This window comes from Theobroma cacao, chromosome 4, assembly GCF_000208745.1.
Source record: "Theobroma cacao cultivar B97-61/B2 chromosome 4, Criollo_cocoa_genome_V2, whole genome shotgun sequence".
In the NCBI taxonomy this organism is placed as follows: Eukaryota; Viridiplantae; Streptophyta; class Magnoliopsida; order Malvales; family Malvaceae; genus Theobroma; species Theobroma cacao.
Window position 1 is genome coordinate 30,497,357 of NC_030853.1, and position 24,550 is coordinate 30,521,906.

The 24,550-nt window shown below is 34.5% G+C and overlaps 4 protein-coding genes across 6 annotated transcripts; 1 reads left to right on the top strand and 3 right to left on the bottom strand.

The window, feature by feature from the left end:
- Positions 79-1,939, bottom strand: LOC18603480 (cullin-1). Its single transcript, XM_018118909.1, has 7 exons — positions 1,619-1,939; positions 1,398-1,497; positions 1,103-1,288; positions 951-998; positions 664-867; positions 505-582; positions 79-409 (listed from the first exon to the last, which is right to left on the bottom strand). Exons 1-7 carry the CDS (start codon positions 1,762-1,764, stop codon positions 317-319), a joined length of 855 nt encoding a protein of 284 aa, XP_017974398.1. The 5' UTR covers positions 1,765-1,939; the 3' UTR covers positions 79-316.
- On the bottom strand, positions 7,779-8,425 carry LOC18603481 (nuclear transcription factor Y subunit B-4). The gene has a single exon (XM_007035491.2). It carries the CDS (start codon positions 8,402-8,404, stop codon positions 7,904-7,906), a length of 501 nt encoding a protein of 166 aa, XP_007035553.2. The 5' UTR covers positions 8,405-8,425; the 3' UTR covers positions 7,779-7,903.
- LOC18603482 (omega-hydroxypalmitate O-feruloyl transferase) lies at positions 11,906-13,425 on the bottom strand. Its single transcript, XM_007035492.2, has 2 exons — positions 12,970-13,425; positions 11,906-12,876 (listed from the first exon to the last, which is right to left on the bottom strand). Exons 1-2 carry the CDS (start codon positions 13,423-13,425, stop codon positions 11,977-11,979), a joined length of 1,356 nt encoding a protein of 451 aa, XP_007035554.2. The 3' UTR covers positions 11,906-11,976.
- On the top strand, positions 19,477-24,443 carry LOC18603483. Of its 3 annotated transcripts, XM_007035494.2 has the most exons (4): positions 19,482-19,558; positions 19,747-19,809; positions 21,151-21,978; positions 22,178-24,443. In XM_007035494.2, the coding sequence occupies exons 2-4, from the start codon at positions 19,804-19,806 to the stop codon at positions 23,948-23,950; spliced, it is 2,607 nt and encodes an 868-aa protein (XP_007035556.2). In that variant the 5' UTR covers positions 19,482-19,558; positions 19,747-19,803; the 3' UTR covers positions 23,951-24,443. The 3 variants fall into 3 exon arrangements, with proteins under 3 accessions (XP_007035557.2, XP_007035556.2, XP_017975840.1); XM_007035495.2 differs by lacking the exon at positions 19,747-19,809 and having other exon boundaries at positions 19,477-19,558; XM_018120351.1 differs by lacking the exon at positions 19,482-19,558 and having other exon boundaries at positions 19,700-19,809.

The window sequence follows — 24,550 nt, forward strand, 5'->3', positions numbered from 1 at the left end:
GTTGATCATGGTTAGTTATGAAGCAAACATCCTGGCTCAGTTATTTCACAATGAGAATAACCAACCCTGCAATCTCCATCAGTTTAACCTTTTCTCTCAACCACCCTTTATTCTGAACAATCCTGCAATTTTACAACTCAATATAGCACTGCTTATACTACAAATTCTTGGAGTAAGATCTTCTACAACCCCATAATGGATTAGCCAATCTATCATATATATACTGTATCTGATTTCTTCTTGCAAAATGTATCGTGTTTCACTTGCTTGTGTAGAGTTCAAACTTTAATCATCCTCCATGGCATGGCAGTTTGAATCACCTTGATGTTTCTGTCAATGGAGACGCATCCAGCTGTTCCTTCTCTTGCAATTCAGTTGCATGTACAGACAGCAATTCATGTTCAACAATCTATAGTCAATTGAAAAAGAAGAGAAAAAAAAGGTTAGCGACAATAAAGGGAACTAAGAATATGACCAAAGAAACTAGAGAATGTGGTGACAAACCTCAAGTAACTTCCTTTGGCTTCTGTCCTGCAGATAGCAAGAAATTGTCTCTCTTTCATGTTTCAAGCAGCTTGCAACCTAATTATCATCATCCAAAGCATAAAATGGGATCAATCTCCTTGCATATTTATGTATTGCAGGTGGAAGTTTTATTGATACCTTAAGCATGTAATTCTTGTAAGATTCATTTTTTATCCACTTGGAGGCCTTGGTGGAATAAAATGCAGCAGTATCTTCAAACATGGCTTCTTCAAAGTCTTTTTCATAGTATTTCAATGAGCCTTGTCCAACATCGACATAGACAGCCAGAACATTCTTCACTAATGCCTGATCAATATCTTCTCCTTCGCGCTCCCGATCAATCTGAAGATTGAAAGAAAACCATGAATGAAGAATTAGCGGAGAAGGTTTGTTTAAGCAGAAGAAATGCAAGAACCTGTCCTTACCATAGACAGAACAGCATCTCTGACTTGATTATTCATTTCACCAAATATCTTGGACAAGAATAAGGAACACAGAACTTTGTTAACTAGTATTAGCATTTCAAGAGAGAAAAACTGTGATTTGGACTTGAGAAATGTAAGAATTTAGGACTAACCAAATTATAGAAAGAAGAAAGGGCAACTTCTTGGACTGAAGGAACCTTCTTCACAGCAACAAAGTATCTATCTATGTAATGAAAGAATCTGCTAAGCCACCTAGTCATCATTTTGTGATTTGACCATCTTTTCTCTAATTCTTGTAGCAAAGCTTCACCTTCCTTTCCTTGCAAAGAGGGCATCACCTGGTAACAAAAAACCCCAACCCAAAAATATGTTGTAGGGGGTTTCTACTTTTCTTCATTTTCAGCAGAGTCATATGTGGTAAAACGAATTTCATGGAAGTTCAATTACCTTGCTGGTGATGTACTCTTCAAAAATGTTCTTATACTTCTCATATAATACCTGGCAATTGGCACCGGCAGGGTTTGGATGACACATGTTATATACAGTTCTAGTAATGAGTTAAGCAACTGCTGACAGATGATAAATAACAGATGACAAAGACAGAAACCTCAAGACGTATACTTGAGTCAATTTGATTAAAGAAAACAGAACCCTCAAAACAAGGATACGTGTAGTAACGCATGTAATCTTCAGATGAGAAACTTTGACTGTTATCCCCTTCTATGCCCTTAATCAGTTTGTCTACTCCCTCTTGAATCACCGGCCATCCTTCTTCAACCTTGATGGAGTGTTGATGTTCTTCAGTTCTCGCCATGACTTAATGTTAAGGTAGCAGGAAAAGAAAGCTGAGATGGTAAAGTTTGTATGAACAGCTTCATAAGAAAGATGTTTACTTATAGAAAATGACAAGCATTGACCCAGAGTTTTTCTTGCCAAGACTTGGACATTGATATTGGAAGTTTCTTTGGTTATTCCCCATTTGAAAGTTCTATGCACGGCTCTTGACAATTCGATAACATGGATTTACAACAAAGAAAGAAATATGTTCATGATTTATGCCCAACCAGTTCTTGACTTGGTCATTATTTTTGTTCATCAACTTGTAGGAAAAATTGGGCATTGAGTTCCAATTTTTGTTCCTTTATTCTAAAACTTAATGCTTTTCTGCCACGGATGATGACAAACTGCTAAACTAGTGATAAGTTTCACAAAAATGAGTAGAAAAAGTAACGCAGGAAAAGGCTTGAGGTTACTTCTGAGCAGCCCGAATCAGTCAAGCCCAGCCCAATCATCATATTCTGGGCTGGCTTAGCCCCAACATATCATAGTTCTGTGACATTTTTTGACCATGCCTCCATCGTAGGTGTTACTGCCTGTATGGTGTCTACTCAACTGCTCATGGATTGGAAGGTTGTATCACAATTAAGGGTCTCAATGTCCTGTCACACATGCTGCTATGTCTAAAATCTAAAGTTAGCTCGAATTCTAGTCAGCAAGTTGAAAGAAAAAATGTTAAATTCCCAGCTAGCAATGCCAAAATTCAGCCTTAAATGGGCTTTGAGAACAATTTTAAAGTTTCTGTTCTTCATGGCTGTTCTTGGCTTGCATTGGGTCAATTCCATGGTCACTGGAGATGGCACGTTTGCCTCCGTGCCCATCAGGTTAAAATACTATTAGGGACAAGTTTGCTTCTTTTCTTTGACATATATTGATTCATCAAGCCTCTCCATTCATGCATATCCCCAAAATTAGGCTCTTGCACATAGACATGATTTCTCACTTTGTGTATCTTTGTTTATTACAGTGTAACTCAGCATGATTTTTCTTTTAATGCCTTCGGACGTCTACTGTCAAATTGTTCATGGTGGTTGTCACTTTCACTTTAAATTGTATCAGTATTGGGTGCAGCGTATCCTCTCGTTGTACCAAATTAAATATGTCACATCGTTAGCACTGTCAGTTTCCAGAGCCTTGAATGCTGGTTTGGGAAAAGTTAGTCCACGCGTATTTATTTCAAATATGTGTAAAAAGGACATGTACCTCAGTTTCCCTCATTATTCTGTCAGTGTTGCTTAACTTATCTGCTGGTTCTTTACAAAAATTTACATCTTTATTATCAACCTCTTCCTTGCTGCTTATGCTGTTGCTCTTTGTTCACCTTAACTTAACTGGTCCAGGCTACAGATGTGTATCTGGCCAATGAATGTTGTGGCAGTGATTAAACTGCTGCCCTTTTTTTGCCAGGAGGGCCTGATGCCGGCTTCTCCATTATAGGTCAACAATCCTGACAGTAAATTTGATATATTTGGTACGTAGAGGATGCAGGCTTCAGGTTCAAAAACTGAATGAATAGATCTAGCTAAATGAGTTGGCACAAACCACTGATACAGTTGATAGATAACATCCTTTTTAGCTTTAAATTTTCTGACCTTTTATACTGATGCAAGAAAAGCTTATGGGTAATTCTGATATTTGTTGGATGAGATGCTCATACATGTAACCTGGTGGATCTTTTGTTATAACCTAGTGGGAATACCAACCATGATTTTAGAAGGGTACAATATTCGGGAGTTTCTTTTTATATATAAAAGTAAAAATAAAAGATAAAGATGTTGTTCATGTAATACAATCAAAACTTATAGTGAGAATTTATAAAGATCCGTTAGTATATATATAAATTTGAATTTATACTTATAAGACGCTTTTTGTGAATAAAACCCTAAGACTCTTAGGGTCGAAGCAGAGAATGCATCTCAAGTTGGGTCCACGTCTCTACAGTTCAATAAGTTTGTTTGCTGATAAAAAAAATTAAAAGAATGTAATAATGCTAGAAACTTTGAAGCAATATAAAAAGCAGATTTCACTTGCTAACAATATCTTGGCCACACTCTAACTTCAGAATATTGTTGGTGAAAACCTATGTAAATTCTATGAGACTTGAGCTTTGGATCCTTAGTCAACACCAATGAATTAGATATTGACATCTCTACTTCTTGCTTTTCATCTTTTATCTTAGGGGATCACCTAGATCCTTGAAGGCCCTAGTGTAAGGCAGAAATGATGCTTTTCCCTAAGGAGACATTGAGCAAGACCATTTGTTTATCCAGAAATCGTATGTAAGGAGCAACTAATCTTCAACAGGTTCTTAATAATCACTGTAAGTTATGAAGAGAAAATCCCATTTTTGTTGATAATAATTTGTAGGAATCCTGGATGACATTTGCATTTTCAATTAATTAAAATCTAATTAATTTCTTCTTAGGGTCATGATGATGTACAAAACTTGTCTTCAGTCAATGTTCAATTTTCATCCATCAATCAAAGAAAATGGATTCACTAAAGATTTGTTGTAGTGAACAAAACTTTTTCCTCTGGCTTTTGTACAAGAAGAGAAGAAGAATTGCACATCCCTGCTGACAATTTTCAGGGACTGAATCACCTGATGAACCAGACATAAGGAGGAGCTACATATACATAAGAGAGAAATTAGTAAGGCTAGTAAGTACTGATAAGTTAAAGTTAAATCAATAAATGGGCTTAATTTCAAAGTATCATATAATTTTATGCATGATTCTCCTATCACATTTTTGTAGCCACATATCAATTAGATCTAAAATTTTTAAGCTTTACACCCTTCTAGCTAAATAAAGACATACGAGGAAGAACTGAAATCTTCTCATGAGCTAGAAGTGATTAAACCAAGAAACATATTTGGCTTCATTAAGTTTGCAAAGGATTTTTATATTTCCTTCAAGTAAATTGAAAGAAAAAAGGAAACAATTTATTACATTAATCTTTTGCAGAAAAGCCAGCATTATGAATGGCTTTGTAATTGGTCCCAAATAACAGTTCTGGTTCAGCCACTGGACCATCCTATTTACACAGTTGTAATGCTGGAACTTTGGTGAAGGATTCCTGTTTCCATTTGCACCTTCTTTACTTTTCAACAAGTACATGTTTGGAATCTGGAATAGAAAATTAAGCTACAGCTAGAAGACAGGCTGAGATGGCAATGGCATACATATATAGGAATACAGGTTCCATTGGCCCCCAGGTCTCCTGCATTAAATTTACACTCAGCTTGACCAGGAAATGTCCGTTGGTGATGTATTTGCAACAGAATTTTTCGTTGGTAATATATTTTCAATGGAAATTCTTTTACTAATTTTCGATGGAAAATTAATTGGTATATTTGAAGCAGTGAAAATGGAGGGAATGTTGGCGGCTGGTTTGAAATGGAGGGGATGCTGTTTATTTATCCAGGTTAGAATTAGGAGCTTGCTTCAGAAAAATCTAGCATGGCTGCATGGGAAATCGAACACCCTGATGACATTTCCTGGCTAGAGATCCCAACAAGGTTTGATCTTCTGATATATATGTAACTCATTTAATAATTAAGCAGCAAGCAGTGTAATTGTTACTTGCAGAAAGTAGCTAGGTAACTACTGTATATAAAATATTCATATTACAGTAGTGATTAACATGGCTTGCTTTTTGGTGGATGCATAATACTGAATTTATGATCACTGTGTTTGCACATAGTGGCATTCAGGAGCTACTAACAAACAAGCATCACCAGTGGAATGCTAGCTAAACAAACCTCTAATCAAGCAAAGTGTGCAAAGAAGTGCTTTAAATATTAATGAAGGTAAGTGAAGAAGATTCCATTATTTTTATACATATATTAACTGATAGTGCACGCCTTTACCTTCCATCTCTACAACATTACCTTTTTGTTTTTTTTTTTTTTTTGAAAGATAGATTTCTCTATTAATGGGTAGAATTGATACAGAAGAAGAAGGGTGTTATATATACTCACCCAAGACCTTCCCTATACCTTGCATGCAAGGCCTACCCAGGCTCACATATACGGACTCAATGCTTATTAAAGCCAGTAGCTAAGACCACCCAGAAAACATCATAATGCAACTCTTAAAAAGAAAAGGACATACAATAACTCAAGGTATCACAGTTCTAGTATATCACTACTTTACCACTTAAAGGTGTCCAACATTACGTAAGCAGCACTTAAAATTCAACTTGATGTCTTGGCAGGTAATTTGAATTCAATCACTTTATGAATAACTAATTTAACCATAAAATATGATACTTAACAGAGTAACAAAAACAAATTATCTCATAAGTCTCCAGTGAACTAATGATCTATATGTATGCTTCTTGTCTTTTTCTTTTCCTGAATTGGGTTGAAAAAGTACATATCAGTAGGAAGATCTTAGGAAGAATATGTTGATATATGGGAAGCAGAAATAAACTTGCACACCTTTCATAATGTTGCAATCCATGGCTCTTTGCTGATGAACTTCCAACTATATTATAAGCTCATTGTTTGACGCTGCAAAATACAATCACACCGGCCAATCGCATCCAAAAATATTCTATACATGCACAGTGAAAACTGTCTGGCATGGCATATAACCTTGCCTTGGGAGGCAGGCGGCTGTGAAAGCGCATGAAGACGCGTTGCATGGTGTCAAGGTGACAGTAATCACATGGAGAATTCCTGCCTTCTTGGGTTGTTTTTATCTAAGACTGGTCCATTGCCAAAAAAAAACAAAGGGACGGCATGCACTTTGCCAACCGGCTGCAGCAGTGTGATGGGAAGGAGGCATGGCCACAGTACAAAATATTACAGTTTGGGGAGTTGATTTGGATATATGGGGATTCCTGAATATTCAATCAAATATGCTCCTCTCAGAGAGTGAGTGCTTCTATAAAATTGTACGGCAATGAGTGATTGGTGGGTATTTTCCAGGTTACCTTTCTTTTTTCTTCCATCCTAGCTAGCTATCTAATTTTTATACTGATGCATATCTCTTTTTATGGGGAGGCTGAAATTCTAGAGAAACCTTACCAAAAAAAAACCCTGCAGCAGACCAATATGATCCAATGGTAGCCCATATTTTGTATGAGACGAAAACAACAGAAACCCTAATCTCTTAAACCTTAACCGAGGCAAAGACTCGAAAAGGGTCAATGACAATAACTAAAAAGAACCTAAAACAAGGACCCAATTCATTAAATGACATCAATATCACTGTGTCATCAGGATTTGTTTCGTTTCAATAGTATTCTGCAGATGCTAGAGTGATGGCTGCTAAATGGTGGCCCCTGCTAAATGGATTGCTACTTTAAGTCAACATCTACGAAATTTTGATATTTGCTACAAAGATGTCACTTACTATAGAAAGATTGTAAAAAAAAAAAGACGCAGCAGTAGAGTCATTCAGGTATATCTGGTACTGGTGATAGTGGGTACTTTAGCTGGAGACCATCCCCAGATAAGAGGAAGAGATTGACTAAATTAATGGGGAAGAACTAGCTCTCAAATGTGAAAGATGCACCCAGAATAGAAAATCATCTGCAATATCATTAATTTTTTCTGGAAACTACTCAGGTGCAGCTAAATGAAGAAAGAGTATTATACTGATGACATTAGAAGGACCAAGAAAGGAAATTGCAGGACTATCTTCTGAAATTCTTGGATTAGAATAGTATACTAGTTAACTAACCTGATAGCTTCCTTCTTTGTTGCAAACGGAGCTGAAACACTGAAATACCTTGTCATCACTGTTGTCTCGGATCAGATTCAACAATACTTCAAGTACAAGATACCAATATTTCCCAATATATACAAGTTAGAAAAATTACTATCAACTAAACATATGGATTTCCTCTCCTAATTCTTAAAGCTAAGACTGATGTGTAGCAGTGTGATGGCGTTCAAATCAAACCCAAAAAAGAAGAAAAAACAGTTGCAGACGCTGTGTGAAAACCATGATGCACAAATTCCATACATGAAATAAAAGCAATTCCACTAAGAGGTCAACAGGTGCCACATCAAATCAAGTAAATAGAACCCAATCTTGTTGATTAGTGTTATCATGGTTAAAGCTAGAAACAGCTATATGTTGACTAATACCTAACCATAAACCTCAATTAAATGGCCCCAGATTGGAGTTGTTACTGCTGCCAATCATGCTGAACTTCAATGGAGTTGGAGCAACAGCCTGGTTTATTGTTTGGTTTCTTCCATATGAAGATGGTTCCTCCCTGTCTTGATCAGTGTTGCTGTTACCGACCTTGTCTTGATTTGCTGCTTTATCTCCTTCTAGCTCTCTATACTTGTGCAAGTATCTTCTTAGTGGTACGGCGTAGTCATCAAAACCTAGAGTAGCCAAAGCCCAGCATATATCATCTCCATTCACAGTCTTGCGCCTTTCCTTTCTGCACTTCTCGGATGCTTCACTAGTGACAAAGCTTATGAACTCAGAAACGCATTCTTGCATAGTTTCCTTGGCTTCCTTTGAGATTTTTGCATTAGGAGGCAGAATTTGCTTCATTATCCGGCCGACGTTGGCTATTGGAAGTAAGCGCTCTTGCTCTTTGATGCCGCCATCATCATTTGAAGCACTAGCTCCATCATTTTCGGCCATTCTTGGATACCAAGAACTTGATCCTGTTGAACCAAGACTTGTTACTCAGGTCAAAAGGTTAGTTGTATAATTTATACTGTAAGTTAATAATTAAATATTTATATAAACACACATATATATATACACACATAAATACATAAATTATATAAGTAGACTTATGTCTTTCTCGATATTGATGTGACATGTGATGACGCCGACCTGGTCGGCATCAATGGTGAAGCCATGTCCACAAGCCCAATCTAATTGGAAATCCATGATTACAATGGTGATTTTGCTACATATATTGTGTAAATTGACTAAGTCCACCGGTGTTGATAGCCAGGCATAGTCATATACTTTCCAAGTAAGCTGCTAGGCTTCATCGGCATGCAACAATAATGTTGGATGCTGAGAGGGTTGATGAGGAATTTTTTAATAAACAACAAAGCTCCAATCATGTTTTAGTACAAACAGTTTTCTGAAATTTAAGCTTTAATATTAAACCAATGGGCAAAGAGTAAGCATGGATAGGAATTAGTTAGCATAATAATATAAATTTAAAGGTGGAGATTATACTAATGCATAAGGTTTCACAGTGGATTCAACCGACGCTTCATTAGGAAAGGAAAAAAAAAAACCGAATTATACTGTTAATCGCGTAGGTTTTACTCAAGATTACATCATCCTATACGACAGCATAACTAGTATTTCTTTTCTTATTTAATTTCGGGGGGTTGTCCCAAGTAGAAATTGATCAAAAGGGAGAGGGAGGGGACCAAAGACAAGAGAGGAAACTATATGAAGTAAAGGAGCTTACTTACCATGATCTTGTTATGGTCCAAAATAAAGAACAATAGATGAGATCGATGGAAATGGTGATCCATTCATGGAGGCTCAACCATTTGCACTGAACTATAACCTGTTAGCAAATTTTAATTCTGCAGGGTTGCCAAGGTAAAGTTTAATTCTGCTCGCTTATTACCAAGTTCTTAGAATTTTCTCTCTGGTAATAACCAGGAAAAAGCCTCATCTCCCTTTGCTTAATGCTCTCATTTGGCTTATGATTTTAGCTTGGAGCCTTATAAAACACCTTTCCCGATACTTTCAAAAAATAAAAAATAAAACACCTTCCCGATCACACCATCATCAAATGCTGACAACTTAATTTATTGCCTTTGCTATTTGATAAACAATTCATGAGTCATTTTGGTGTATAAAAAGTTCATCATCCTTTCCAGATTGACAATAGGAAATTATACTTGCTTGTTACCATGTACATTGATTGTTCTGTCCCTTTGCTTTTCCAATGACAAAAGTTTGGATAAGGTCACCACATTTTCATTTTATTATATATGGTCACAAGTATTCTCGTTCTTGGGCATAATTTTCTTCTGTCCTCCAAAAACCCAAGGTAACTTTTGTTTATTGAAAGGAAAAAACCATCTTCAAGAGGTGGTAATGCCTTGCTCGTTTGATTATGTTTCAAACCATCCTTATGACTATAGCTACAAACAAATGATATAAATTAAAAGAGTTTCTCCCTGTACATGTCCGTACAGTTCTAATTATTACAAGGTGTTGGCAAATTTAAAAAAAAAAAGGTGTTGGCAGAAATATAAAAGTGTATACATCATTTGTTTAAGGTACACATATTATTATTTAAAAGTTTGATCGGCCACGAATCATGATTGAGGAATGAGCTGTTAGTTTAGGACATCAAAAGAAGCTTTCCAGCCAGGTCAACAATCAGGTTTTTCACATAGTTTTGAGAAAGAGTGTAGAGGGCAATCACAAGTGCTGAACTGATAAGTGATGGATCATTTTTCTTTCTAGATTTTAGTTGATGGGGGCAGATCCGATTCTTGCAAGTAGATAAAGATGTGGAGTAAACGATGCGAATAGTTAAAGTATGATACCTCAGGGCTGTCCCCCCCAACCCCACTTCCCTTCACTAGTTTTGTACCATATATAGCTTTGAGCTATTTTATTTAATAGTTATGGAAGGAAACAGAAGAGAAGACAATATCAATTTCTTGATAAACTTGCTAGCATAAAGCCATAATTTAAGAGCAAGACAAAGTGGACTAATTGTATATGATGATAAAACAAAAGGAAAATATCCACTTTCTTCATTGACTGTTTTGGATTTTCATGTATGGTCCCCTAGCAGGATTCCCTAAAACCGGCTGGTTCATCTAAAGAAATGTATATGCTATTGGTGGGTCTACACCGTTTTGCATCTTGAAGTCATTTTTGAGTCAAGTGATTTCTTGATAACCTAAGACTGAAGAAAACTCAGTGGAAGCAGCAACTATCAAAAGCAAACAAGGAAATAAGCTTTAGTAAAATGCTGGTGGAAGTTTGATTTGTGCTTTGAAAATCTTAAGAATATCCTGTATATCATGTCCTGATCTGCTCCTCTTTCTTAATAAAGCACAGCTAATTTTGCAAAGATTCCCCTCTCCCCCTCTTTCTTTAATACAACTTGATTTGGATTTAAGGTTTGGCCCTCAGGGATTTGGAGCCAATCTTGAAATTTTCACTGGAATAAAGGATTGAGTCAACAAAGTAAATGAACTGCCTTGTACTATCTCCTTTGCTGTTATGCCATTTGTCATAAGCCAAGTGGATGTTGCAGGTTTTGGATTCTAGCATTCTGCGTATCCCCCTGCTAAACCAAATACCAAAAATCGTCAACTCCTTTGGAATGGTTTATAGTCTGCTAATTAACTACCCAACAACTACTGTCAAATAAAGGAAGTGTCACAAACTTTTTCTAATGGAAAAAAAAATCATTTTAATTTAAACAATATATTGCTTTTCAATTGCAGTTGTTGGTGTCAATGACCAGATTCTATGTATCTAAAATAGTGATGATGGGATCGTTTTTATACACTGAACCAATGGGGATAATCCTTTCATTAGGGTGAGAGTTGAGACAGCATACCAGACACCAAACTAGCATTTATTTAGCTTTCATTCCTTTCAATATGCAACTTTAATATGTCCAACTTTCTGTTTTCCTGCTTTAATTAACTTAACCAAGTTAGAAGCCTAGTTACATCGATAGATATATCTGTCTTATATTCTTCTACGGGGAAAAGCTAGTAGGCCTTAATTCTTTATTGTTTCTGGCACTCACCTAGAATTTAATATGATCTGGTTGTAAGTTTACGATGTGTTCTTTTATTTATACTGTACTACTCAGAGTATGATACTGTAGTTTATATAATTGACTTCATAGGGTAGGCAAAAGTATAATAGTTTGTTGTTGTACTAGTAATTCGTTTAACCTACCTTGCTCTTCATATATTCATGATAACAACCCTTTTGTGTCCTTAAAAGTTTCAAGACTTCAATGCACTAAACTCTGCTTTGCATCAAATGTAAATACTGAAAACTTACTCCCCCCCCCCCCCCCTTTTTTTTTTAATTTCAAGATCCAGCTCTGCTATGCTTTAAACTAATTTTTCTGCCAACAGCTTTTTTATAGTTGCAGATCTTTTGTGCAAACGTGTAAATTTAAGTTAGATTAATATAGTAAGGTGGCAAATTTACCACATTGGTTGGGGAGGAGTTTGGTGTCATATGACTCATATGTCAAAGATATGAAGGATTAACCTCTTCATTTTCTCTGGTTCAAGGCCCAACCACACATTGATCCCTCCACCACTATCTCCACATTTTGCATCAGAAAGCAGCAGAACAAATTCATCGTTCCCACTAACAACTGGCCCTCCATGAGCTGGCTTCCCATATCCGAAATCAAGCTCATTGAATCCAAGTTTCCACCAAGCAGACACATAGAAAGTCCCATTGCAAGTTGCTGGAAACCCTCTATGAACCTCCAGCCAGTCTATCACTGACCTCGCATACTCATCTGTTATCCTTTCTCTACCTTCCTTTATCTTCTCAACACAGAACGAGAATGGCTTCTCTATCAAATCAACCACTTTTGCATCAGCAAATGCTGTGATAACAGCATTGCCCGCAAAGCCATTTGGCAAAGGTGGTGATATTTTAGACCTTATGTCCACTGCAAAAAGAACTGTAGATAAATCATCTAAGTTTGTGAATATCGCTTTTGATCTTGCTCTCCAAATGTGAGCTACTATAGCTTCGAAGCTTGAGCACCTAGTCATTGCTTTCTTTCTTAGGGTGGTGATCATTTCAGGAGTGAAAGAGTAGAGTTTGTGAGTGTAGATTTTTGAGAAAATCAATCGAGGCGGAGATGATTGTTCTGGTGCAGTAAAACATGAAGCACGTGATGATTTCTTATTTAGTTTTACATACTCCTTGTGCGGGTAACTAATCAGTAATGGATTTCTTGCTTTTAAGCTTGTTCTATCATTGTAGATAACTTTGGTTTGTAGCCCTTCACCTCTGCAAATAGAGGCAAGGTTCTCAAACATCTCACTGGCTGATTTTCCATCTAGGATAGCATGGTTTGTCATAAAACCAATGGAGAAACCTCCACATGCAAACCTTGTGACCTGCAAAATAACAGGAAAAAGAATAGTTCTGTAAGAAAATTGCATAAACTTTCATGGATAGTAAATGGTTACTGAGCAATAATATGGTTATACCTGTATGGTGAGAAGTGCTGTTTCATCTAGGCTTTTGTACAAGCCTGGCCGATGAACAAAATGATGAAATGTAGAATTTGGAAGAGAAAGATTCCCAAGATCCTTCAACCTAAGCCTTGATGTTGCACTCACAAACAAAACTCCAGCATTGTTGCAAAGTAGCTGCAGCCTGTTGGTTTGCTGGTTAAACCTGAGCCTTCCAGCCATGAAATAGTAAGGACCAAGAAGCACCTCAGCCACCGCTTGCTTCACTCTAAGAGAGATACCCAATGTTGAGGAGCTCTTGTCTGGAGGGAGATCAAAAAAGAAGACTGTTTCAACAGCGAAACAGACTGCTTGGTCAATGTTAGACAGGAAAATTGTTTCAAGTGGCATTGGGTTCTTCGCAGAAACTAATGTTACTGGCTGTTGCTTTACCAAGTCTTGATTGGCTATAGAAATGGTGAAAGTTTCCATATGAATGAAAAAGTCAGCCAACGTGCTTTTCTGAGGAGAAAAATTAACAATGTGATGGTTTACTTGTAGTGGTTGAATGAATGTGTTTAAGATATAGGTAGGAGAAGATTGGCTTACAATAGGGTAGGATAAGCATGACTAGGTTTCAATGTTGTGGGTCCTAATTGATTGGCCGAAAGGAAGGTTTGTTTATGGTAATTTAAGTTTGCATTTCCCTTTCATGGGGTCCTAAAATGGAGGCATGACAGTTTCATTTCTTTACTTTTCCAATACATTATGAGGAATTCTAACATCAATTGGCATTAAAAATTAAAAGAATTTCATTGTGATGTGGTGGCATGGATTGAATTTGCATCTATTTGACATAATTTCAATAAGATTGGAACCTTTACAAGACCAAAAAAGAAAAAGTATACCCCATTTGCTCCTGGTTTTGGTTTCTTAGTAGACAAGTTTTTTATTATATAGATTGCAAAGAAAGAGAAGGATGAGACTAGGGTTTCTACTGGATTTCCATAAAACCTAGGGGCCTTGCTGGTTCAGGAACCATGTGGCACATATTTATTTTTAAATCAAAATTATCTTTTCTTATTATAATATCTTGATATTTCTTTTTATATTAACATCATTTTTATCGTTTAATTATTCAACCAAAAGGAATGGAAGAGATTGGAAGCTGTTGACAGCATGACCATGACATTTAACTTACATCGATTAAATTAAGGGATATTTTTAAAAATAATCCTTAAATATAAAATGTTTTCAAAATTAGCTCTTTCTATAATTTTTACTATTTTTAACCAAATTAGACAAGATTACTCTTAATAAAATTACACTTCACGATGCTACACTCTATGTACAAAAATATGTTACACGTCATGGTTAGGTTGTTATACGTCATGTACAAAAACATGTTGCACGTCATGATTTGGTTGTTACACGTCATGTACAAAAACATGTTACACGTCTTGGTTAGATTGTTACACACTAAATTAAAAAAAAAAATACTGTTATTGCACGCCATGTATAAAAACATGTTATACCCTATGCTAAAAAAAAGTTGTTACACTTCATGTTGAAAAAAAATATTGTTGTTACAGGCCATGTTAAAAAAATATTATTATTACACGCCATATTCAAAAATATTTTATTACATTTTAATGCCTAGAATGTTATTGTTACTTACAAACTAAAACTTTAAATCCTCTCAACTCTCTTTATTTTGTTTTACAATTTGACACCGATTAAAGTGTTTCTAACATGTTTTCATAAATCAAAACACAAATTTTCTTATCTAAAACACGTATTTCGACTAAAAAAAATCTTTTGAAAACCTAAGATTACAAATTTCAAATTCTTGAGTTTATTGGTGTCTAGGTCTCGAATTGATCTAATTAAAAGCTATTTTAAACATCTGTAACCATTTCTATTGTTTTATTCAAAATACCTAAATTTAAATTCTCCAAATAATCACTCACCCAAACACATCAAAATCATCGCTTAGTGTCTTGAAAGTGCAAGAAAGATATATCCGAAAATATAGGAGAGAGAAATCGAGAGCATAATAGACAAATGCAGAAAAAAAAATTGATAAAATTAGAGAGAGTGGGATGGATAGAGAGAGAAAAATCATAAGTACAAATGAGAAAAAATTATGATGAATAGTTTAATTTATTTAAAATAATTTTAAGGGTATTTTTTTTAAGTCATTACTAAATATGATTAAAAATAATTAAATTTATTTTGATGATTACTTTTAAAATATTTTTATGAAAAAAAAATTATTCTTCATAATTTCTTTTTAAATTAAACACAAACTCCCGTATTTCAGGGTGTTGGAAGAATTGATCATGGCAATGAAATAGACTTGGTCCACAATGGGAAACTTCTTTTGATCTTGACACATTTACAAAGCCCACATTCATTAAAAAAAAAAAAAGGGGCAATTACTAGCCTACTTGGAGAAGAAACATTGGGCCAAGGTTTAGGCCTATGCAAGCCCTTGTTTGAGTTAGACAGAAAATGTAGTTAGCTTCGACTTTGGACCTCAGCCCTTTGGCATTGGCATGGCTTTCATTGCCCATTAAGCAAATAATCAGAAATAAAGAAATTCAAGCAAACCTCTCATCTAAATTTTAACCCTACATGAATAAATAAATGTAAAAAATTGAAAACTCTCAAATATAAATATTAATAAATTTTAAAATATTTATTTTAAAAATTTTTAAATTTTTACTTTTACTTTTTTAAAAAATATATATTTAATAATTAAATGATAATATATAAATATTATATTTTGTCACATTTAAACCATTTGGTCACCAAAGCTTGTCTAACACCCTAAATAATATTGGATAGTTGTAAGATTGTAGTAAAAATAATTACGGGTGCAATATATTTTACACAATTATATATAGATATAATATAGTTTAATGTAAAAACAGAGTTCTTGGTGCTTAAACATGGAAGCCATAGCTGGCCCCCTTCATGTTGCTCTTGCTTCCAAGAAATTCCCACGTTAAAATGGTTTCTTTCCATGGTGGATTAATCAATTAAACAATAAACTATCTGCTCTCTTGTCAAAGTACCAATGAGACACAGAATTGGTAAAAAATAAGAGAAGACAAAGTCAGCAGTATTCCACCCCTTCGTTTCTTCCTCTACTTTTCTAACAAGTCAGTGGTCAACCTCTTCAACAGCGAGTTATAGATCTATCATATGATATGAATTAATGAAACTTATAAAATATCAATTAACGAAAATAGGATCTGTTTTAATGTCATATTAGACTTTTATAATGAATATTTAATCTTAATCCAATTTATATTAAATGAAGATCTTGATTATAGTTATATATCTAGAATATTTTTAATTTAGTAATTATGGAATTTCGTTTCCACTATTTAATCAGATATTTTAGTTAAAATATAACAAGGTATATGTACATGTATATAATGATATTTTGAATGTTTTTAGAGAATAATATTTATTGCACGTACATGTGTATACATATATTGTTATCTACGCGTATAGTGTGTATGATTATGATAACAGTAAAATCCGTTGGAGAAACGTGAGACACATGCAACGGATAGAAAGAGGGAAAGGGGTAAGGTGCAAAACAACTTGATTCTCACTTCTAGTATATGCCAATGATGAAGAAGAATTCTCACTTCTTTCATTAATTTGTGTTTTAAATTCTCATGAAGTGAGAATTCGATATTTACAAAGATTTTAGGTATGAAATATTGGGTTTTCTGTGATGTACGAAAATAAAAACACCACTCGTTATATAATTCAAAAAAATCATATCGATTATACTATTTGATATTAAAATCAGAAACGACACCTTATATTATTTTTATGAATAATTTTAAAAACCCACTTTACTTAAAAAGGTTTCAATTTAAAATGAATAACTAAAAGTTCTACTTTATTATTATATATTTTAATCTTATACTTAGTTGTTTATTATATAAATGATCCACCTCACAACCAACCATACTTGAAGTGCCAGTAAATGCTTGATTATCAAGTGTTTAAAATAATCTAAGTCAAGATGAGGGTAACTGCCATTTGCAATTTTTTTTTTATTATGGTCTCTTTTTGGTTGGTTTTCTATTCTTGCTTGTAGATAAATAAATAAAAATATTATTTAATTTTAGTCTAATAATATAAAACGACTTAAATTAGCTTAGCCAATAACAAGACACGTTCTGTCTTGGACCGCACCTTTTCGGCTGCGCCCACTTCGGTCATGCCTTAGCCACACCAACTTCTTCTCTCTTTCTTTGTTTTTTTAAAAGAAATATTAAGATGGTTTTGATTTTTTTAATCAAAGATTTTTTATACTTTTTATAAAAAATAAAAAATTATAAAAATAAATAATATAAAAAGAAAATATTCAATTTATGTACGTGTACATGTGTATATAATAATTTTAACCAAATTAAAAATGAAATATAAAAAATGGTTTGGATTTTCCCTATTAAAGATTTTTATACTTTTTGTGGAAAAATAATGATCATAAAATTTCATAAACAAAAGAACACAATCACTACTAAATAAGTATATGTATGTGTGCATGTATATATAATAATTAAGATCAAATTAAAAGTTTAAGATAATCGACTAAAGGACAAGGAATTTTAATTTGAATATGAAATAATTAAACGGATTGAAATTTTTTTGAATGGAATTATTTTTTTATTGTTTTCCTTAATTAATTAATAAATAAATAAGGGATGAAAACAAGGTCTGATAATGAGAAAATTAATTATTCTTAATTAAGTATGCTCAAACGAATATATCATTTAAATAAGCCAAGTCTTACCATAGGTGAAATTAAAGTTTAAAACCCAAAACTTCACGTGGATGGCAACTGCTATTTTTTCCTAATTAAAGAATTTGGTCTGGCAAAATATATTTTAAAAAAATTTCCAAATATTTTAAGTTTTTATTAAATTAAAAATAGTAAAAAAAATCCATCTCACTTTCTGTTATTATACAAATAAAATATACAATAAATAAATAAATAAATAATGTAAAGAAAAAATCCAAAGCAGAAGTAGAAGAGGATAATTTGGTCATTCAAGAAAAACAAATCCATTCAAAAACAACGTTGTCATCCCCACGGCGTCGTACCTCGCGTAAACTCCACGTTCTACACTCCTGCAACGACCATTCTTTTTACCTCAACTTTCAACACCATCCGCCTTTTTTAGAAGATTATTAATCATAAACAACTTTTTCTTCTTTTTACCCGAACAATAAATATGCATTAATTTCACCAAAAAATTTATAATTCGCATATTTTTATTTTAAATAAAATGTTATTTTGATATTTTTTATGTCACGTGACCATTAATACGATATTGACGTAAAAATTGATATAATCGTATCATATTATTATTTATTATGACATGTTAGTGTTACGAATTTTATATCAATAAGAGATAGGATGAATTTTAAATTTATAAATAAATATATTTTTTTCATATATATTTTAGATTAAAAATATGAACTCGTGATATGTGATATTAGAGTATACTAAGATAATTACTCATGTGAGACCTACCTAAAAGAGAGTAGGATTAGAGTTTTTGTAAATAAAAGAGTAATGCAAACGAGGGAGAGCCAGTGCAATATGGGCGTTGAATGGTGAGTCCCTCTCCTACATAATTAAAAGAGTTAGTGCAACTTCCATTTGATAAAAATGTTTATTACATGATATAAAAAGATAAATGATATTTTAATTAATAATAATTGAATAGTTTATAGATTCTTTCAGATATTATATATATATTTTTTAATTTTTTAACATAACGCTATAATTTACATACGAGTTTTCAAGTTCATACGTTAGTAAAATATAAACATGATAAAAGAAAGTTAATATAATTGAAAGTTGAAATCTGTTTCATAAACAAATAATCACATAAATTTATTTATGGTATAAATAACAAAAAATTTTTCTTGTCAATGGATTGTTATAAGTATAAACAAGGTAAGAACATTTAGCATAAGAGAATGATGAAACTTTTCTCTGTCACATTAACATTGTGACTCATACTTGAAATATTTCTATACAAGTAATATAACTTTTGTTATTTTATTTGTATTTTACTATGATCGTTTATTTTATTTTATCGTAACCGTTCATTTTATCATACATTATTTTTTATCTAAAGATGTTACTAAGATAAGAACAAATTAAAATTTTTTTTATAAAAATTGACGTGTGCATGCATAGCAACATACGGTATTTCACAAATATTTCCTCAATTTGCTAACGTGGCAAAACATGATTGGTTAACAAAGCCCAAAACATTTTTGTGCTGCGGTATATTATGCCAGGAAATTTTTGCCCAAGAGGAATCTTTTAAAACGCCACGCGCCCTTTAATAATCCACGCACCATGAAACGCGCGTGAAGATATCATTTTCCATCCGTCATAAAAACGGACCAGACCGGAGCCACCCCTCTCTCCCTTATGCCTTCGTATATATTTAATAAAACTTTCTCCCTAACAAAAACGACTTCGGTTTTTTTTTTTTCTTTTTTCTCTCTATTTTTTTCCCTTTCTTTCTTCGAAATTTAGCCATGAAAAGCCAGCTCTCTTAACCCAGCTAAGGTAACTCTCTCTTCTCTCTTTTACATGTAAGTTATGAGTAAGAGAGACATATTCATATATATATATATGTATATATTTATGTATAATAGTAGGTTTTTTACTGTCTGTACATAAAAGTTCACGTTTTGTTTTATTTTTAAAGTTTTTTCTTTCAATCTGAGCATAACAATGAAGACCCATTTGCTCAGGTTAGCTCTTTCACTTGGGCTTTTCACGTGTTGTTGAGTTTATCGTTAAGTCCTCCCATGAAGGTAACACTAAATTTATTCTTTGCTTTTTTATTTTCTTGTTTTTATTGGTTTCTTTTTTTGTTATTGTTTGTTTTTTTTATTTTTTATTTATTTTCGGTATGTGTTGTGCTTTGCTTGTTGTACATGACTTTAAAGTTTAAGTTCTCGGTATGGGGATAAAGTGTCAAGGGAGTTGAATTTTTTTGGTTTGGGATCGTATTGGAATTACTGCTACTGGTATTTTCTTTTTTGTTTTGTGTTGGGTTGGTTTTGTTTTTTTGGTTAGATTTTTTTGGAGTTTGAATGTTGTTTACTTTGGTTAAGATTGCTTCGTGTTTGGTGTTTAAGGTAAATGTGCTTAATGGGCAGTTATGTTTCAATGTATTGTGATATGGGATTGCTTTATTCTTTATTTTTGGCTCGAAAATGGATCTGGGGTCGGTTCCTTTAGCAGCCTGATAGCTATTTCTATCATAGTTTCTTTTCTATCTTTCTTTCTTTTTCTTTTCTTTTTTTGGTTGGTATGGGTTACTTTCCTGGAATTTGTTAAGTATTTTCTTCTTTTCTATAATCTTCGTCTTGAATAAATGCAGTATTCAATGTCTGAGCATATTTAGAATTTCTTTTTTTTTTTTTTCAAAGTACTGTTTCATCTAGGAAAGAATTGCTTCAATGGCCTATTGTTTATGGTGGGGGTAGGAAAACTTATTTAGCATTAGTCATTGGCTATATTCCAATCTTAATTTTTTTTTTCTTTGAAAAATAATTGGTATGAATTTGAAACTATGTTATTTTTCTTATTCTGCCTTGCGGCGAAGAGTTGAGAGTTAATCACTGAGTATATGAAAGATTTATAATATATATGCAATTCACATAGCTTATGTGGTTTGCTTATTCATTTTCTTTGTCAAGTTTAATTAAACCTGAAATGACTAAATTTTTATGCTCTTGTCCAGTGTGATCAAACACTCAGGATATAATAATATTCTTTAGAATAAGATTTTTTTTTTTGAAATAGAGATTAATATAGATGAAAATGGCTCAATGTGTCTGGAAAAATTTAGGTGGTAGTTCAGAAGGAATGTCCGAAATTTTTTAACAACTCTAAAAAATTTTGGCTTTAAGCATAGTTGTTTCTGTGGATTCTTTAACTGGCATTGGCAGTTTAACAAGATGAACGGTTGAGGATGGGTGTTTTTACAAGTTTGAGCCTGTGCTTTTCTCGAGTTTAATTTTCCGTAGCATCTTGATAAGAAAACTTCATTAAGAACATATATTAGACTCTCATGTTGAAGCATGCTTATGTTTTCTCTTGTTCCTGAAAGCAAAATAATGACCTGGTTTATATTAATTATGTGGCAGATGCATGTAGCTGAAATAAATCATTTTGGGAATTGCACTGAAGATGCATCTAATGAGCAATCACTCTCTGCAGTATCTCTGGATGCTTATAATGTCTTTGAAGATCCAGAGGTCCTACCTCGAGTAGGAGATCAGTATCAGGTTGAAATTCCACCCTTAATAACAGAATCTGATTCTCTCCTGCTGACAGACAACCCTACTGATGTAAAAAGCTCTGTTGTGTCTTATGAACATCTGATGGGATTACCCGTGTCAATAATGTGGGTCAGCAAGGAAGTTGGGAAAATTAAGCATGAACCTGCCGAAACTCTTGTTAATTCTATTGATCTGTCCAATAAAAATGAGTCTGTAAAATCTGAATGCACCCTAGAGACCCATAGAGAAGATGGTGACTTAATGGCTAAACTCGAGGCTACGGATATTACACCAGATGATGGGATAAAGTTTCATGAATCAGAGAAATTAGCTTTGGAGCTGGAAATAAAGATTGAAATGCATCAGAAGCATTATTTTGGAGTTCCAGGTACCCCAAGTGATGCCTGGAACAATTTAGAAGAAGCAAGTTTTCTCCTTGGTCTATATATTTTTGGGAAGAATCTTGTTCTGGTGAAGAAGTTTGTTGAGAGTAAAAAGATGAGGGATATACTTTCATTCTATTATGGGAAATTCTATAGGTCAGAGAAATACCGCAGATGGTCAGAGTGCCGGAAAATGAGAAGAAGAAGGTGTATATATGGACAGAGAATATTTACAGGATGGAGGCAACAGGAGTTATTAGCTCGTTTGCTTCCCAATGTGTCAGAGGAATGCCAAAATACTTTACTGGAGGTATTTTAGGAAGCATTTTCTGCTTATGACTATATTATCATTTTCCTTATAACTTTATTTTCCAATAAATTCTTTTTTCTTTGATAACTTGTTCCAGTAAGGAACCTTTTTTCATGCTAGATATAGTAGATTTTTATGACTGTCATTGTGCAGCAGAGAATTGCCTGTAATTTATTGTGATTATTTGATCGATTGGTAGGTTTCCAAGGCATTTGGAGAGGGAAAAATATTGCTAGAGGAATATGTATTCACTTTAAAGGCTACAGTTGGGTTAAATTCTCTTGTCAGTGCAGTCGGGATTGGTAAAGGGAAGGAAGATCTCACAGGCATTACCTTGGAGCCTATGAAAGCCAATCAAGTTGCTCCTGTCCGTCCAGAAATACCTGTTGGAAAAGCATGTTCTGCTCTTACACCCTTGGAGATTATCAACTTTCTAACAGGAAGCTACCGGTTAAGCAAAGCCCGATCAAATGATCTGTTCTGGGAAGCTGTTTGGCCTCGTTTGCTTGCAAGGGGGTGGCACTCAGAGCAGCCTGCTAGTCAAGGGTATACTGCTGGTTCCAAGCACTCTTTGGTTTTTCTTATCCCTGGTGTTAAGAAGTTTTCCAGAAGGAAACTGGTGAAAGGAGACCACTATTTCGATTCCGTCAGTGATGTCTTGAGTAGGGTTGCTTCAGACCCAGGGCTTCTTGAACTTGAAATTGGGGCAGATAAGGGAGATAGTAGCAAAGAAGAAAATGGAACAGAATCTGACAGAGATGATCTTCCTAATCGGCAACGTCACTGTTATCTCAAGCCCCGAATCCCAAATCGTGGTGCAGATGTCATGACATTTACTGTTGTGGATACAAGCTTGGATGATGGAGGAAAATTCAAGGTGAGAGAACTCAGAAGCTTACCCATTGAAATGAACATTTCCAACTCAAGTGATTCTGAAGAAAGTACTTCTGAGGAGCTTATAGATGAATCTGATTTGGCTGATACTTCATGTTCTGGTAGAGTTGAAACTAATGGTTTGAAACCCACGGAGATTAATCATGATAGGGAAGTGTATCCTGATGGAAATGCTTCAAACAATAAGTTTCCAGTTGATGGTCAAGCTTCGACTAATGTACCTGCCATCCCAAAGGACCCAAAAACAAAGGTCTGCAATGGAAAGGCTATGAAGAACCAACCAAGCCAGAGAATTAAAATTGACAATAAAAATAATCTAGCCCCTGTTACTAAGCGGCGTCGGAAATTAACTGCATGTAGTCGCAAAGAGACAATCCAGAAGGGAAAAATTATCTCGGTATCTCCTGGATTAAAACAAAAGGAGGCCAGCTGCTGTGAAGGGAATCCTGATGGCAGTGCAGAGATCCCCTCTGAAGTAGATCCAGTGGAGCAGCAATTGTCATCTGCCAGTTCATCCAAAGGTAGTCCAACTATTAGAGGTGAAGGCATTCTCAGAAGTACTTGTGCTGGTGCTGAACAAACTCATGTGGAACATCAACACCGGACACTAATTGACTTGAACTTACCTGTTCTTCTGGATGGTGAAACTGATGAGCCTTTCATGGGGGAAGTGACAGAAAGTGAACATGAAAACCCAAGCAGGCAGCCCAACAATGCCAGTCAACCGGAAGCCACTTGTTGCATGCCCAGCTCTGAGCTGCAGCCTAACATGAATGCTCGGAGACAGAGCACCAGAAATCGGCCTCCAACCACCAAAGCGCTTGAAGCTCTTGCTTGTGGATTTCTAACTACAACGCAGAAGCGAAAACGTAGGGATGGTTTTGCACGGGAAAATTACTTATCAAGAGCTTCCCGACGAGCTCACGGTGGGGCCAAAGTTTCTGAGAATTATGGAGATGGTATGGTGGATTTCAAAGCAGAGGTAAAAGGAAATGGCATGTGCAATGGCAATGGTGTCATGGAGCAAACTTCCGACTTGACGCAAATGGAAGTGGACTCAAATCTTGGTGTCTCATAAGAACGAGAAATTTGCCGACTTGACATAAGAATGGAACTTCAACCAACATTCTTCCCATAATGTCTGCAGGAAGGAGTGCCTTTTCTGGCTGCTATAAATTCCGTTACTACTTATCCTTCCCAACTGCCGTAACACATAAGCCTGCAGATGCAACGATCGATGAACACTTCTCAAACTGGAGAAAGACATCAAAACAAAGCGATATCTGTAAGTATTGAGAGTCAGGAAGGAGATTAGAAACCAACCAGTTGTAGCCCTTTTTTTTTTTTTTTGACATAATGAATACTTTTTTCCATTCCTAGTGTACACACAGATGCAGTGTTCTTGATTATTTGTCCAGCAATCGGAATTTGACTGCCAAAACAAATTGGGGTGGCAGACTCAATCTTCTGCTCAGATTTTGATCAAGTGTACTCATAAGACTGCTGTATTATATATTTAACTTTTCATTTGTTTCTCTTTGAAAACCTTTAGTAAGCACCATGTTTAAACATGAGTTGGCCGGTAGTTTATCTTTCCTTTTTAAGGCCAATTTTCGTTACAAAGTTATATACATGCATGCAATCCAAGAAATATGTTTATTTATATAAAAACATATAT